Consider the following 13,427-nt stretch of genomic DNA (forward strand, 5'->3'; position numbering starts at 1 on the left):
TGACTCCATATAATATTGCCTGAGATCTTCCAACATGACCTTTATAAGTAATGCCAAAGACTTGTCAGGACACTAAAGATGATCAAGCCCGTGCACTCTCAGCAGCACGACTGTGTAATTCCCTGCACGAAGAACTCTGTGAGATAAGTGTGATTTATTTGTATTGTTTTGCTTCTTTAAACCATGTGTACTTGTTTTCAATTGTTTCCACTGAATTTGAAATTGCTTTAAGTTCCAGTGAAGTTATTTTTGCATTTTTCAAATTTGTACATTCTTATTCTTTAGCACTTTGTATGTTTACTTTGTTCTCTAAAAATCCCAAAAAGTAAAAGCAAAATAAAGGGTGCTGTCAGGGAAGAGGAAAAGAGGAAGACCACAGAGACGCTTCATGGATGTAGTGAAGGAGGAGATTGATTTTTCTGGTCACTGTTGTCAAGATTAACAGAAACCATTTGTCCATTTTCTTCAGCTATCTAATTCAGGGTCACAGGGAGGCTAAAATAGGGCAAGTAAAGGGTACACCTGGGACAGGTGATTCAGCGCTAACACAGAGAGAGACCTATGGCTGGTTTAGTATTGCTAATAAACCTAACCCTGTGTATGTCATTAGACTGTGGGTGGAATTACACAGAAAAGCCTCAGCCGCCTGTGGATTTGAACCCAGGACTCAGGGGTGGCTGTAGCTGGGGGTAGTTGGGTTTGGCTAGAATGGGTCATCTACTAATTGGTGGTTGGTTGGTGGTTTGATCCAGACTGCATGCAGAATTCTTGTAATGGGGCAAGATACTAACCCCAAGTTGCTCTTTGACACAGAGTATGAATGTATGTTAAAGTTATATAAAAAGCACCAAAGCATAGTGAATATTTGTGTGAATGGCAAGTTATATAAAGTGCTTTGAGTGCTCAGCCAGAGTAGTAAAGTGCTATATAAGAACCGGTCCATTTACCATTCTTGCTAGCTGCCCAACTGAAACAAATTGTCCAAAAACCGTCACTTGCATGTGCAGCATGCACCACTACTGAATGTCCGGTATTTCAAATAAGACCATGCAACAAAAAAAGAGTAACACATAAAATCCATATCCTCATTAACGGTAGCAAACAAAGTGAAAATTAGAAAATGTAATTCACCAAGCGGTGTGTTATAATTGTGATTTATTTTGGTAAATAAATACAAAACAGTGACATTTCAACATGAAAATAACATTATTTAGACAGTTATGGTATTCTCTATCTCTTCAGTTATTTACAAAGTTTCACCGTAGGTAATCACAGAGCTATAATGAGCACCTGCTATAACAGGCATTGTTAAGAAGCCTTGGCAGGGGTCCTTCGAAGGCCTGCAGTTACACACATGTACAAGTGTGTAATTATAGCAGCTACTTTTGACAGTTTAACTTAAGAAAACAGATTGCCAAATTAACAGTTATGCTGCCATACAATGTGCTCATTATAAACATACACACAAATATGCACACGCACGCACACACACGCTTAATAAAACCTTAACAACGTCTTCTTTATATAACCCAGTGTGTAGAGTAGTATACCCTCCCTGGAGTGTCCTTTTGAACTGAGCAGAAGCAAGCAAGTTGTGAGCCAAACACCCCAATTTTATGCTTTTAGATTTCACACACTTCTCCGCTGTGCTACATTCCTGCTTTAGATCAGGCTACTACTCATGTTCATACAAGACAGCTTCAGGTAGCTTCACATTTTTCACACAATAAAACATAATGTGGTATATACTGTGTAAAAAAAAAACTATATTCTGTACAAAAGTATACACAGCTCAGAGGGCTTACCTCTGTCTTACACACTGGTCTGTGCCATCACTGTTAGAGAATCGGTGAGAGGAAACACTGATGGAGCTAGGAACAACTAGACAGGACAGATGCATGAACTGCAGCAAACTGATGTCATAACCACTCTTATTACAGACTAGTTTTGGAAACACCAGCTGATATAATTGTAGGAAACATCATACAGGTGTCCAGTATTTAGATGAATGTACTCTGGAATAAAAGACGATGCATGGAAGTGTTAAAAAAGGGGACGAGGGAAACAGACAAAAGGGATTTTGTTTTTACAGACTTTCACATTGGAACAGGCAGTATGTCAAATCACAGAGCTCTCCATAATGTTTCACAGGATGGAGATTAATCCTACAGTACATTTAGAACACACACCTGAATAGAAAGGAATAAGGATATTTGGAAAGTTGGTGAAAATCAAATGCTGTTCACTTCGAGGATGAATTAAATGATGCCACAAAACACGTGGCATCACGAGCACAGCTGTGGTGTGTATAAATCTCTCTTCTATCACGTCACACAATATAAAATAAAATAAAATAGGATACAACACAGTTTCGTGAACACTGAGTCGGTTCATCTGTGCTATAATTTACAAAAGTGCTTTCTCTTTGACAGCATCTCTTATTGACTTTGAGGACAAAAGAAAATGTTAATACTCTCGATGGTACGTGTATTCTTATTATAAAGGTCTTTGTTCTTATTCCTGTCCTCTGCTTGTTTCTATTTAATCATCCTGAGTGTTACAAAATGGTCTTGAGGGCAATTCACTTGTGCCCGGGATTTTCTTCGATCCCCAAACCCTCAGCGCTGCTGAGTTGTTTTTTTAATTGTTTTTGTTGTTGTTGTTGTTGTTGTTTTTAAAATATCAAGTCATCACCAGCCAACAGTCTTTATAGTCTTTGTGGAAAAACTGGACAAGAAAGCAGGAAACAGTATTGCTTTAACAGCTCTGGCTTTGGCGAGTCATGAAATGGGTCTTTTTCACCCAAAGGAGAAGGTAGGCCACCGTGGATGACAAACAGGACAGTGCAAGGTAAGGAGGGCAGGTCTCTGTCTCCATCTGGTCCTTAGCAGATGGCGAATTTTGGCCAGGCTCGCCGTGTGTGATTTTTGCTGGTTTGTCTCATGTGACGGGTGGACCTTCAGACCTGGGTGGATTTGACTCGTCTGAGAGGCTTTCGTCCTTCAGGGTGGGCGTGGCAGGGCGGGGGGCACTCAGTGGGCAGGTCTAGACTGCGCTGGTGAGGCAACGTCGTGAGGGGAGGAGCACATCGGGAGGGGCGGGGGACGGGATTGGCTGATGGTCATGTGATCTCAGAATACGGTAGCCCTGGAGCCTAATGGGAGGACACAGGAAAGGGAGGGGAAGACGAGAGAGAAAATTCATATCAGAACACATTGTAAAATATTTGGGAAGTTCAATTTGAGCGAAAAGGGCAAATGAACTTGACTAGACTGAGATAATAACAGTAAAAAAAAAATGCCCAGTGATGATGTCTAGACAAGAGAATGGACACACAAAGCTGGGATATCAGACAGAGATCAGAGCATCTGGTACACATTAAGACATAATGAGTCAAACAAGACAGGAAGATCATTCCATAAAAGATCCATAAAATCTGACCCCTCAAATCAGCTGACTTTTTTTTAGTATATAAAAACAAAGCCTTACAAAGTTGCTCCTTCATACTGATGTATGAAAATTTTCTCTAATAGGTTGTCTTGTTGCACATATGCTTTATGAAAATATCAATTCCACAGGTCTCTGGGTGCGTGTTGTTTTGTCACTATGGTTTTTGTATATTCACGTCAAATTGCAATCCAACCTCTGCACATACAATCACTGGCAGTCACTGGTACATCTGTTCAATTGTTTAATAATGCAAATATTTAATCACATAGCAATAATTGGGTCCATTTAGATCCATGTACACATGGTCACGCTGACATCCTGAAGTATAGTCAGACTGCTTCGAGGTAATAGAAAGTAAAGAGTAACTTTAATAACCATTAATCACATCCAAGCTATGCAGAAGAGCATATCTGAACACATGTTAAACCTCAAAGCAGATCAGCCACAGCAGCAGAAGATCACCTGGTGTGTGCAACTCCTATAAATTGCACAGGAAACAGAAGATTGGAAAAATGCTGCCCAGTCTTATCAGTCTTGATTCCTGCTGCGACATTCAGACGGAATCAGAATAAAATATCAACAACATGAAAGCACTGATCCATCCTGCCTTTGATCAACAGTTCAGACTGCTGGTGTAATGGTTTGGGGAGTATTTTCTTGGCAGTCTTTGGCTCCCTTAGAACCAATTGAGCATTGTTTCACTACCACAGCCTGCCTGAGTATTGTTGCTGACCACGTCTATTCCTTTGTGAGCCGAGCAGCTATGTTCTGATGGGTTGAACATGACAATGACATCACCGTACTCCAATGGTCTCCATAGTTACCAGATCTCAATCCAATAAAGCACCTTAGGGATGTGGGGAATGGGAGATTCAGGATGTGGATGTGCAGCCAAGTAAAAATCTGCAGCAACTGTGTTTCCAGCACTTTGTTGAATCTATGCGATGAAGCATTAAGGCTATTCTGAAGGAAATGGATGTTCAATTTAAAAAAAAATGGTTAGTTGTTAGTAATGATTAGTAAAGGATTTCAACACAAAGGAATCAGAGCTGGAAAATGAACCTGGCATCAAAACAAAAGACCTTTTATATTCTACTTGTTGTGACCAGCCACCTCGATCACTTGTGGATATGACCCTTAAAAGTAAATGCTTTTTTTTCTGTTCTTCTACATTACAGACTACATCCCATGATATTGACGCTCAAAGCTGGTTATAGAAATAAGAGAAAACATGCATAGCAATAGATAAGATCTGGGTTTAGACTGTAGCACTCAAAGTGGGTGTAAAATTGATCTGAAGCTCAAAAAAAGATCACAAACACTGGAAAATATGTAATATGATGGCCTGTAATATGTCAAGTTTTTTTTTCTATAATGTTAAAAATTTATATAGTTTTTCTAAAGACACTACAGCTGATTCTGAGGAGGTCAGGTTGGATGTACTCACTGATTTGTCATGGAATGAAAATGCCCAAACATTTCGATAAAAAAACAAGTACATGCACATTTAAAACATTGTTTTGATTGCTTTGGTACATTTCGTTTCCCCCACCCCTTACCTGGAGGCCACTTAACTTTTCAAGTGGACTCTCCACGCGGGGCAGGCTGAGAAGAGGCAGCCCAACGGGGGGCTCTGAGCGCTGAGGAGGTGGAGGAGTCGACGCTGCTATCTGGGTTGGCCTGAAATTGTTGATCACACATGACACCTGGTAGAGAGCAGACAAAAAAGGTGTAAAGGGAAAAGGAAGGGAGAAATTCTCTCTACTCCACTATAGAGATGGATGATTTTCTGCTGCATGAAATGCTGAAGTGTGCATGGAAACAGATAGTGAAGTGGGAGAGACTGAGATAAAAGAAAGAGGGATAGGCAATGAATTTTGCGGGGAGGCATGGAAAGAAATTTATATTCTTAGGGACACACACCAGAAATGACTTTGATCTTTGAAGTTAATACTGATACTTTGGGTCAAGAGGTCCAACACTAAATGACATTATTTGAATTATCAATATAAAAGACTCTGTTTAGTCCACGCTTTTTTTTCTTTTACAGTCATGTATGGAAGTGCATCCTTTTTGTAGCCTTAATCATCAGTAAATCCTCCCACCATCATTCCTGTAACCGTATTTTACCACATTTCTCCCTTCAACATGTCCCACACACAGAAAATGGAGTGGAACAGATCACAGTTTGAGTTTTTATGATGGTGAAGGCTCAGAAAGTACGACATCCACAAAAACAGCATGTAAACTCGAGAATGACAAGAAAATGAAACTAAAATGCAAACAGACAAAGGACAGTGACATACGAAAAGCACGCTGGTTATGTTATTCATTTATTTTTGCAACGGTTGTTCTCTGTAACTGTAAAATGGAAATACAATAAATGTGAATTAAAATTCTACCTTTAAATCACACATTTAAATACAAGAATACAAATATTAACAGAACATTCAGTCAGTTTAGTCAGAGAAGATTGTGATGTCCATTGACAGTAATTTATATTTGACAGCAAGGCCTGATGGCTACAGAACAGAGCAGGCACGATGGCAGCAGACGTGGCATTGATTAAGTCAGGCACAGAATGAAAATAAGGAGGGTGGAGGATGTAGGCGGGTTGCTGAGCAGCTTGCAGAGATAGAAGCAGCTGTAGGCAGCTTATAGCAACTGACAGCATATAAGGTGACTGTGTTCCTATCTGGAGGTGTATAAATAGGCTATGATCTATCGCCTCTTTCACCCTACTTTCTTTTACTACCCCTCTCAGTGTTTCCTCCCTCCCTTTCTCCTTCTTACCAGAAAGGCAGCAATGGCACCACCCGTTACGAATCCAGCCAGAACATCGTTCCAGTGGTTCCTGTGTTCAGTCACCCTCACCACCCCAACCAGCACAGCCAGAGACAGCAGCACCAAGCATAATGTGGGCTTCATCAGGCGGGTCCCTTTTGTCCTGAACACCAGAGTCACATACATCTGGAAAGCAGTAATATACTGAATTAGGTACATTTTTAAAATGCTATGTTATCTTAACAAAGCAAAGAGTTGAACAATGTGTTGAAAGCTCAAGCAGCAAGCTGAGATAATGCAAAATATTCTAGACACTGACTAGCTTAATAGTTCAAACAGCTTGAGTAAACCACAAGAGGCCGCACTCTGCAGGGATTTTTGAACAGCTGAGTGGTTTATCCGCAGGGAAAGCAGCATAATAAAACCACCGCAGCTGGTTTAAAGGTTCTAAAATGACAGGAGCAAGTTAATGTAATTCCAGAGAAAAGAGGCAGAAGGGTGTGTGTTCTTTTTGTCCAACTTAGTTAAGTGAACGTTTTTTACTTTATAATCTCTTACATGAACATATTTTAATTCTGAATATTCAAAACTTTGAAAGTCAGGTATAAAACTTGCCAGTTTGCAGAGGGATTGTTTTAAGAAAAGATGATTTTCGGTTTGCTATGCTCTATAAAATATATAATATTAATATAAAGACTGTGTTCAAGCTGTTTATTTCAGTATGTTCGTAAAATGTAGATTTATCTAGGGATAATCGGGAATTTTACTTCTGTTTTTTATTTGTGCACATACCTTAAAATGTGGTTGAAAGAACTACCAGGCTTAACCTTATATTTGTCATAACTGATGTAAAGTGGTAGCATTGGCTAGTGTTTGAATCCCGACACATATGATTCTGTACCCCACGATCTCCAACGTGGAGATGGAAATGGACGGCTGCCTCGTGTTTGAGGAGCAAGTGACTCTGGGATGGTGTATAGAGCCACATGGCCATGACGAAAAGGAAGATGCACACAAATGCCAATTTAAATACAGTTTATTTTAAAGAAGAAAAGAACTTTAACTAACTATAATGGATGTAGTCAGTACAATCAGCGGTGTAAGTTAGAGCATGGGTAAAGAAATGGTTCATGCAGTGTTGTTTAGTGTAAAAATCCAAACCACAGAGCCACCCAGCAACTGAGCTCAGAGGCATTTCATAGAACGCTGGTGTGCTCAAAACATCACTTCTAGATGCAGTAAATCAGAAAACTGGAGTTCTGCAGCATGTGAACCTTTCATTCTTTTCAGTGTCACTGATGGGAAACAAGCCACACCAGCCCTCCAGTGCCTGTGGTTAAGACCAGCCACACAAACAGGTTGAAAGGAAGGAAGGGTGGAGGTGGTTGTCACGGGATGAAGATCAGTTCATAGAGGTACATAGGGCCAAGACTGTGGAGGGACTTGTAGAAGATCTCATATTTATATCAGTGCACTCTATTGGGAGCCAGTGTAGGCGGAGAGTAGGGTTGATGTGCTGCCAGGATTTAGTGTGTGTCAGATCCAAGCAGCTGAAAAATACTTAACAGTGGAAAAAATAACCATGTTTTCAACCTGGTACAAAAACCTGTTTGTACATCTATACATATACAAATATATGGGGGTAGTCTATTCTATTATTAGTTTTTTAAATTACAGACTGTTGAATTACAGGTGGCTGAGGGCTCCAGCTGCGTGCTAGTGTTTACGTCAGCTATCTGAAACCAGCCATGTTTTCATTTCACTTCCTTTTGAAGCATTTTTACTGTAATTATTTGACAGATATGTATGATTAATTGCACAGCCAGTCCAAGTAACCTATACTCCAAATTTGATGAGTAAAATTATAGTATTTCATTTATATTTCTTCTGGCACAAATTGGGAGGTGTATGTGTCTGTGCAATTCACCTGTACAGTCTGTGGATGCACCTTGCTTGCCAAGCTCAGCAGCTGATAACTCAGCTCTCAGCATTAGCTAGACTTGAATAATAGTAAAAATGTTAAACAATATAAACAATATTAGTCTACTTTAAGCCACTTATCAGAAACTTTTCTGGTGCTTTGTTGTGTGTTACAGCTCTTCTAAAGACTCTTCATAAAGTAAAACCAGATCATCAGTCATCTCATCCGGTGCATCTCCCTTCACCCAGACTCAAAAAAGAAAGTCTCCTACCACCGTGTAGATGGCTGAGTAGAAGCTGAGCGCTGCATCTTTGGAGGGGAAGGATTTGCGGGCGGACACCACCAGATACGGGTTTCCTGTGCAGGCTCGGTGCTCTGCGATGTACTGCAGTGGAGACTGGCAGCCCAGAGCTGTGTAGTTTGGCTTACAGGCAGATAGGAAATGAGGCGTCTGGTTTCCTGTCACCACCTGACCGGCATTGGCAAAGATGGTGGTGGTAAAGAGGCCGAAAGAGTACACACCTGAGCGAAAGACAGACAGAGTGAAAGTGAGGGAGTGTGTACAAGAAAACAAGCACTCTCCTGGGATTTCAGCTGTTATTGTTGATTTTATGTGTTTCGCACCAAATGTGTAAGGACAAGAAAGACATTGTGGACAAAACAAGACACCCCCCATAATCTTTAGTGACAATATTGTAGTTAGTTAAATGGTCTGATTGTTCAAATCTGTATTTTCTTTGATTGTGGTAAAATAATGTGTGCCCCAGTCTCCAAAAATGACATAGTGCAGGAAGCGTAGTTATTCCTCCGTTACACCACAAGAGGGAGTATCCCCTAAAATGAGCAGCTCTAGCGGGAGTAAAGAAGCCAGCCACTACCCATAAGGCAGTGCGCCAATAAGCGTTATGTGAGACTGCAAAAGTGTGGAACGCTGTGCTATGTTCATGTATATATTTGCAGGTAAGCAGATACAAGATGGTAAATAACTTAAAATGTATCTACAGATGAGTCCACGGGGTTGCAGAGAATGTGGGAAAGTTGGCCGTTAATCCCCACTATGTGTCATTAGTATATAAGTTATTGGTAGCGATGTGAATTAGCCGTGATGCTAACGATTAGCAGCTAGATCTAATTCATTAGTTTGTGCGGAAACCTCGTGGCACTTTTGTGGATTTATACCTGTACCGGGCTGTAATCACAGCAGATATAGACTGGTGGATCACACTATCTTTTGTTTATGTTTATTTCATTGTTCCACTGTAAGAAATATTAGTGGTTTGAGTTTAAACACTACCCATAAGGCAGTGCGCCTATAAGCGTTATGTGAGACTGCAAAAGTGTGGAACGCTGTGCTATGTCCATGTATATATTTGCAGATGCAGTAAAGGCGAACTCACAAAGCCACACTGGTTTCAATTCATTTTAATTCAAGTGTGCAACAAATGACTAGACAGAAGCAGTCTTTGCTTTTATGCTTCAGAACCTCAGTCTGTCATACAGATGTGGTGAAAAAGATCACAGAGCATCAACAGAATGGGACATAAAAATAAGGCTAACGAAAATGCGTCCACAGGAGACTCATGTTAAGGACAAGGGCTTTTTGTGTTTAGTCTACATACTGTAAGATAGAGATGTAGTGGTGTGAGCCTTAATGAGGCTGCACCCCAGAGAAGAGAGGATTTATTAGTTAAAAGCAGAAGAAGCTCTGATCTTTAAGACTGTGACTGACCCAGAAAACGTACGATCCTACGGAGGAGAGGGTTGAAGTAACAGCAGTCAGCCGTCACTATGGTCTTCTCCTGAGCGCCTTCTGTCTTCACAAAAAAACTGGTCACCTCCCCGATAAGAATCTGGGACACACACACACACACACACACACACACACACACACACCAAGAGAGAGAGACCACAAACATTTTTGTCAAACAGAAAGCTTAAACTGTGCGCTTAAGTATTGATCAGCCTCGATGAATATTCTGTCAGTTAAACATGGTGCAAAGCCAAAATTATTCATGACTGTTTCTCCCACAGCCTTGATTAAAATTTCCCCTCATCATTTGGCTGATTTTATGCTGCTAGTAAATCCCGACACCAACACCTCCCATTCCTTGTCATCAGCGAAAGTTTGTTTGCCAGCGTCTATCCGGTTTTTCCGCTCAGATTTTACTGCAACTCCATAAAATCATGGATGGACTGGTTATGTCACACAAGTTAACAAGCTCGGTCTGAAAGATAAGATCAATCAAACCCATTTTATATGACTTTCTTGAAATGCTTAAAATCTATGAGCAAATGCTTTAGCTCACACTGATCGCACCCTATCACCCATCACTGTATATATCAGTATTTTTACATTCCAAAACTCATTTGAAGAGCGCACACCCAGAGCATCTGGCAGCTGTTTGAAAAGCACTTTTAAGTCAAAGCAGCAGGACCTTGATCTCTTTTGACAGGAGAATAAATTGACTAAACACTATAATACACACTCCAGGACACCATTAAACTCTGCACACTGAACCTGTCTTATCAGGGGACCTCCGCTGACAGAAGCATGGGTATATGTAGGTTGCCTGCTCATACAATATGCGTGGCCCAGGGCCAAAAGCGTGGGACGATGCTAATGCACTAAAGCTCATTGCCCTTAGTGTGGCAGATGAAGGCTGGGGTTTGTGTTACGGAGTAAGAATTACCAATAGAGGACTCGGTGTGACATGTAGTAGCGTGTGTGCCACCATAAATTATCTGTTTGCAGCATAATGTCACCTGAGTGCCGCAAAGCTATGCAGCAGGGGTGTGCAGGTTGAGAGTGTTGCTCCTGCATCCCTGCGATCACCTTCAAAGTTTAGCATGAAAATGAAGACGACCTACTACAGAGTTCTAACTATTTATCGAGATTAATTCAGCAAAAAGTGTAAATTCATTTTGCCTGAAGAGAGTTCTAGTCCCAGGAATTTTTCTTCTTAGTGGAAATTTTTCCCTTTCAAAGCAGTCCTAATGTTTGGCATCCCGTCCCTCTGAGCTATCGAGGAAATCCATTTAATGATAGTATATTGTATAGTGCTAAGTGCAAGTGATCCTGGATCTACATCAGAAGAGCTGGCGTGTGACTGAATAATAGATGAATAATAGATAAGGAATTAAAAAAATCTTTTAAAACAAGTATCGTAAGATAAATCTGTCTCAGGATGGACGATAAAGTTTTGATTTTTCAGAACTGAGTACTGGTACTGATGCTAGAGTGAGTGACAGGTGTGGGTAGGTAGAGCTATGTGTCAGAATGGAGCTGCTGTCAGTTACTGACCTTATGTGCACATCATTTCTGTGGACGTGATGGCTGTATGACACATTTATTCAGTATTTATTTATTTATAAAGTTTTGTTATGTATGTAAGTGTGTTACGGTCATTCTTTGGGTCCGGATTTTCTCTAGCTGCTCTTGTGCACTGACTTGACATGTATGCGTGCACATGGCAGATTTCACCCTGTTGTGTTGCTTTCAGGCAGAGACTTGTACTCATTCATCCTATCCTGCGATGTCTCCTGCAGAGATTTAGGTGACACCCACCTGTCTCATAGTGCAAGCTTCTTGTCATTTTACTGAGGCAGAGATGTTGACTTGATATATAAAACTCTTTTTTTCCACATGAAGAAATACAATATAACAGGTAAAGCAGTTACATGTAAATTTCAGCCTGTTGCCCAAACTTAAAAAGCTCTATCAAGCCTCTGTTGGTGGTCGTAAAATTTGGATCACAGTGAGTTTCACTGAGAAAGCAACACTACAAAGGAAAGGCTTTCTTGTATTTGGTTTAAAACATATGGTCAGAATCCACAGAGGCCGTGGCAGAGCTTTAGAGAGGAGGAAATGAAAGCAGTCTTTCTTTGATTCTCTGAACTGAACTTGGGCGTTGCTATAAAATTGAAAGAGAGCATCTGTCTGACAGGAACATGTGTAGTGAGGTAATTATTTAGGTTGCAAGGCAATACAAAGATTTAAGCCATCACAAGGAACTACCTTTGTAGTGTTTCTACAGTAGGATCATGATAAAACTCTTCTAATGTATTCCTGTGACTTGGCTGTGTGAAGTGAGTGTGGGGAGAATATGTAGAAGACCGGAGGAGACAGCACCACTGATGATAGATACAGTAGCTAGCAGCCAACAAGGCAGGAGGCAAAGAGACTTGCAAATGGTGCTGGCAAATAATCATTGTGAAGCTGAGATTACAGATTAAAGAGGTCTATAACAACATAATTAAAACTATCAAGAGGCTCAATCTACAATTCTCAAATTAGTTTTAGCAGCTTTCTTTCTAGTGTGGAGTGCAAAAAAGATTTTCTTTTGTTTGCTTTTGTTTTTATAACAAATCAAGGAAGCATGCCACGTGTGTGGTTTACGAGTGCTCTGGCTGCCACTAGCACGACCACAAAAAGGAAGACATCTCTGCAGGGCAGCAGGATGTGTAAGCAGCGTCACACAGACCTTATAAAGAACAGCATGCGCTAATTGGGTGCAGCGCGTTATTTGGCCATTTTTAAACTTCAGCAAAACCCACAGAAGACAGCTGCATCCCTATTTGTACATATTACACACACACTGTGTCTCGAATCTCATAATTCCATACTTATGCTCACACCATTAAGTGCCTACGCGCATTTGCGCTGACAATTATATGGCTACATTAAGTACTCTATGAGAACGCAAATGGTGGAGTGGTGCAGTATACATTTCTAATCTTTAATGGTTGCCATCTTGACAATGTTGCAAAAACTTTCAGCGTGTAGAAGCAGGACACAGCAGCTGTTACGGCCATCAACTTATCTCCATGACCAAAAAACTTCTTTTATTTAAATGGAGAGAGAAAGAGCGTAAAAAAGAAAAAAAAAAAAACAAGGTGAAATGGGTTTGGGCCAGAGAAACAATGGGGTCTTGGACCCAGAAACTCCTGCCCTGAAGAAAGAAAACGAAACTAACAAGTACAGCTGCAGAAAAACAGACTTCCAGGACCGCCATCCCAGCCATCAATCATGCCATGAGAAAGAAAGAAGAGATAAGTAAGGGAGAGGAACAGAAAAGAGGAAAAGTGGATAGAGGAAACAAATACAAAGGAAAGAGCATGTAACACTGAGCTAACTGTAAAAAACAACAGTGAAGGTGGTTGTGCTGGCTCACAGAACATCACATGTGTTGTGCACATTCAGACCTCCAGAAACCTGTTCTAAAAGGTGTGTTTGTGACATTCAGTAATAAGCTGGTAAACCTAAGGGATGGAT

At 40.6% G+C, this 13,427-nt stretch overlaps 1 protein-coding gene across 6 annotated transcripts in view; it reads right to left on the bottom strand.

Annotated features, from left to right (window-relative positions):
- Nucleotides 1–1,138: 1,138 nt before the first annotated feature.
- LOC147328010 (phospholipid phosphatase-related protein type 5-like) overlaps nt 1,139–13,427 on the bottom strand; it is a 68,045-nt gene continuing 55,756 nt past the window's right edge. For 4 of the 6 annotated variants that reach the window (XM_086296100.1, XM_086296102.1, XM_086296101.1 and 1 more), the window contains 4 exons: nt 9,885–10,005; nt 8,427–8,677; nt 6,244–6,420; nt 3,166–5,156 (listed from right to left, as the gene is read on the bottom strand). In XM_086296100.1, the coding sequence (XP_086152226.1) occupies nt 4,905–5,156; nt 6,244–6,420; nt 8,427–8,677; nt 9,885–10,005 (801 nt within the window). In that variant the 3' untranslated portion in view covers nt 3,166–4,904. The other 2 variants (XM_086296103.1, XM_086296104.1) reach the window with 2 other exon arrangements.

This window comes from Aulonocara sp. 'chitande type north' Nkhata Bay, linkage group LG6 (genome assembly GCF_057382095.1).
Source record: "Aulonocara sp. 'chitande type north' Nkhata Bay isolate Kocher_YH1m ecotype deep benthic linkage group LG6, A_spYH_male_GT1.1, whole genome shotgun sequence".
NCBI classification, from domain to species: Eukaryota; Metazoa; Chordata; class Actinopteri; order Cichliformes; family Cichlidae; genus Aulonocara; species Aulonocara sp. 'chitande type north' Nkhata Bay.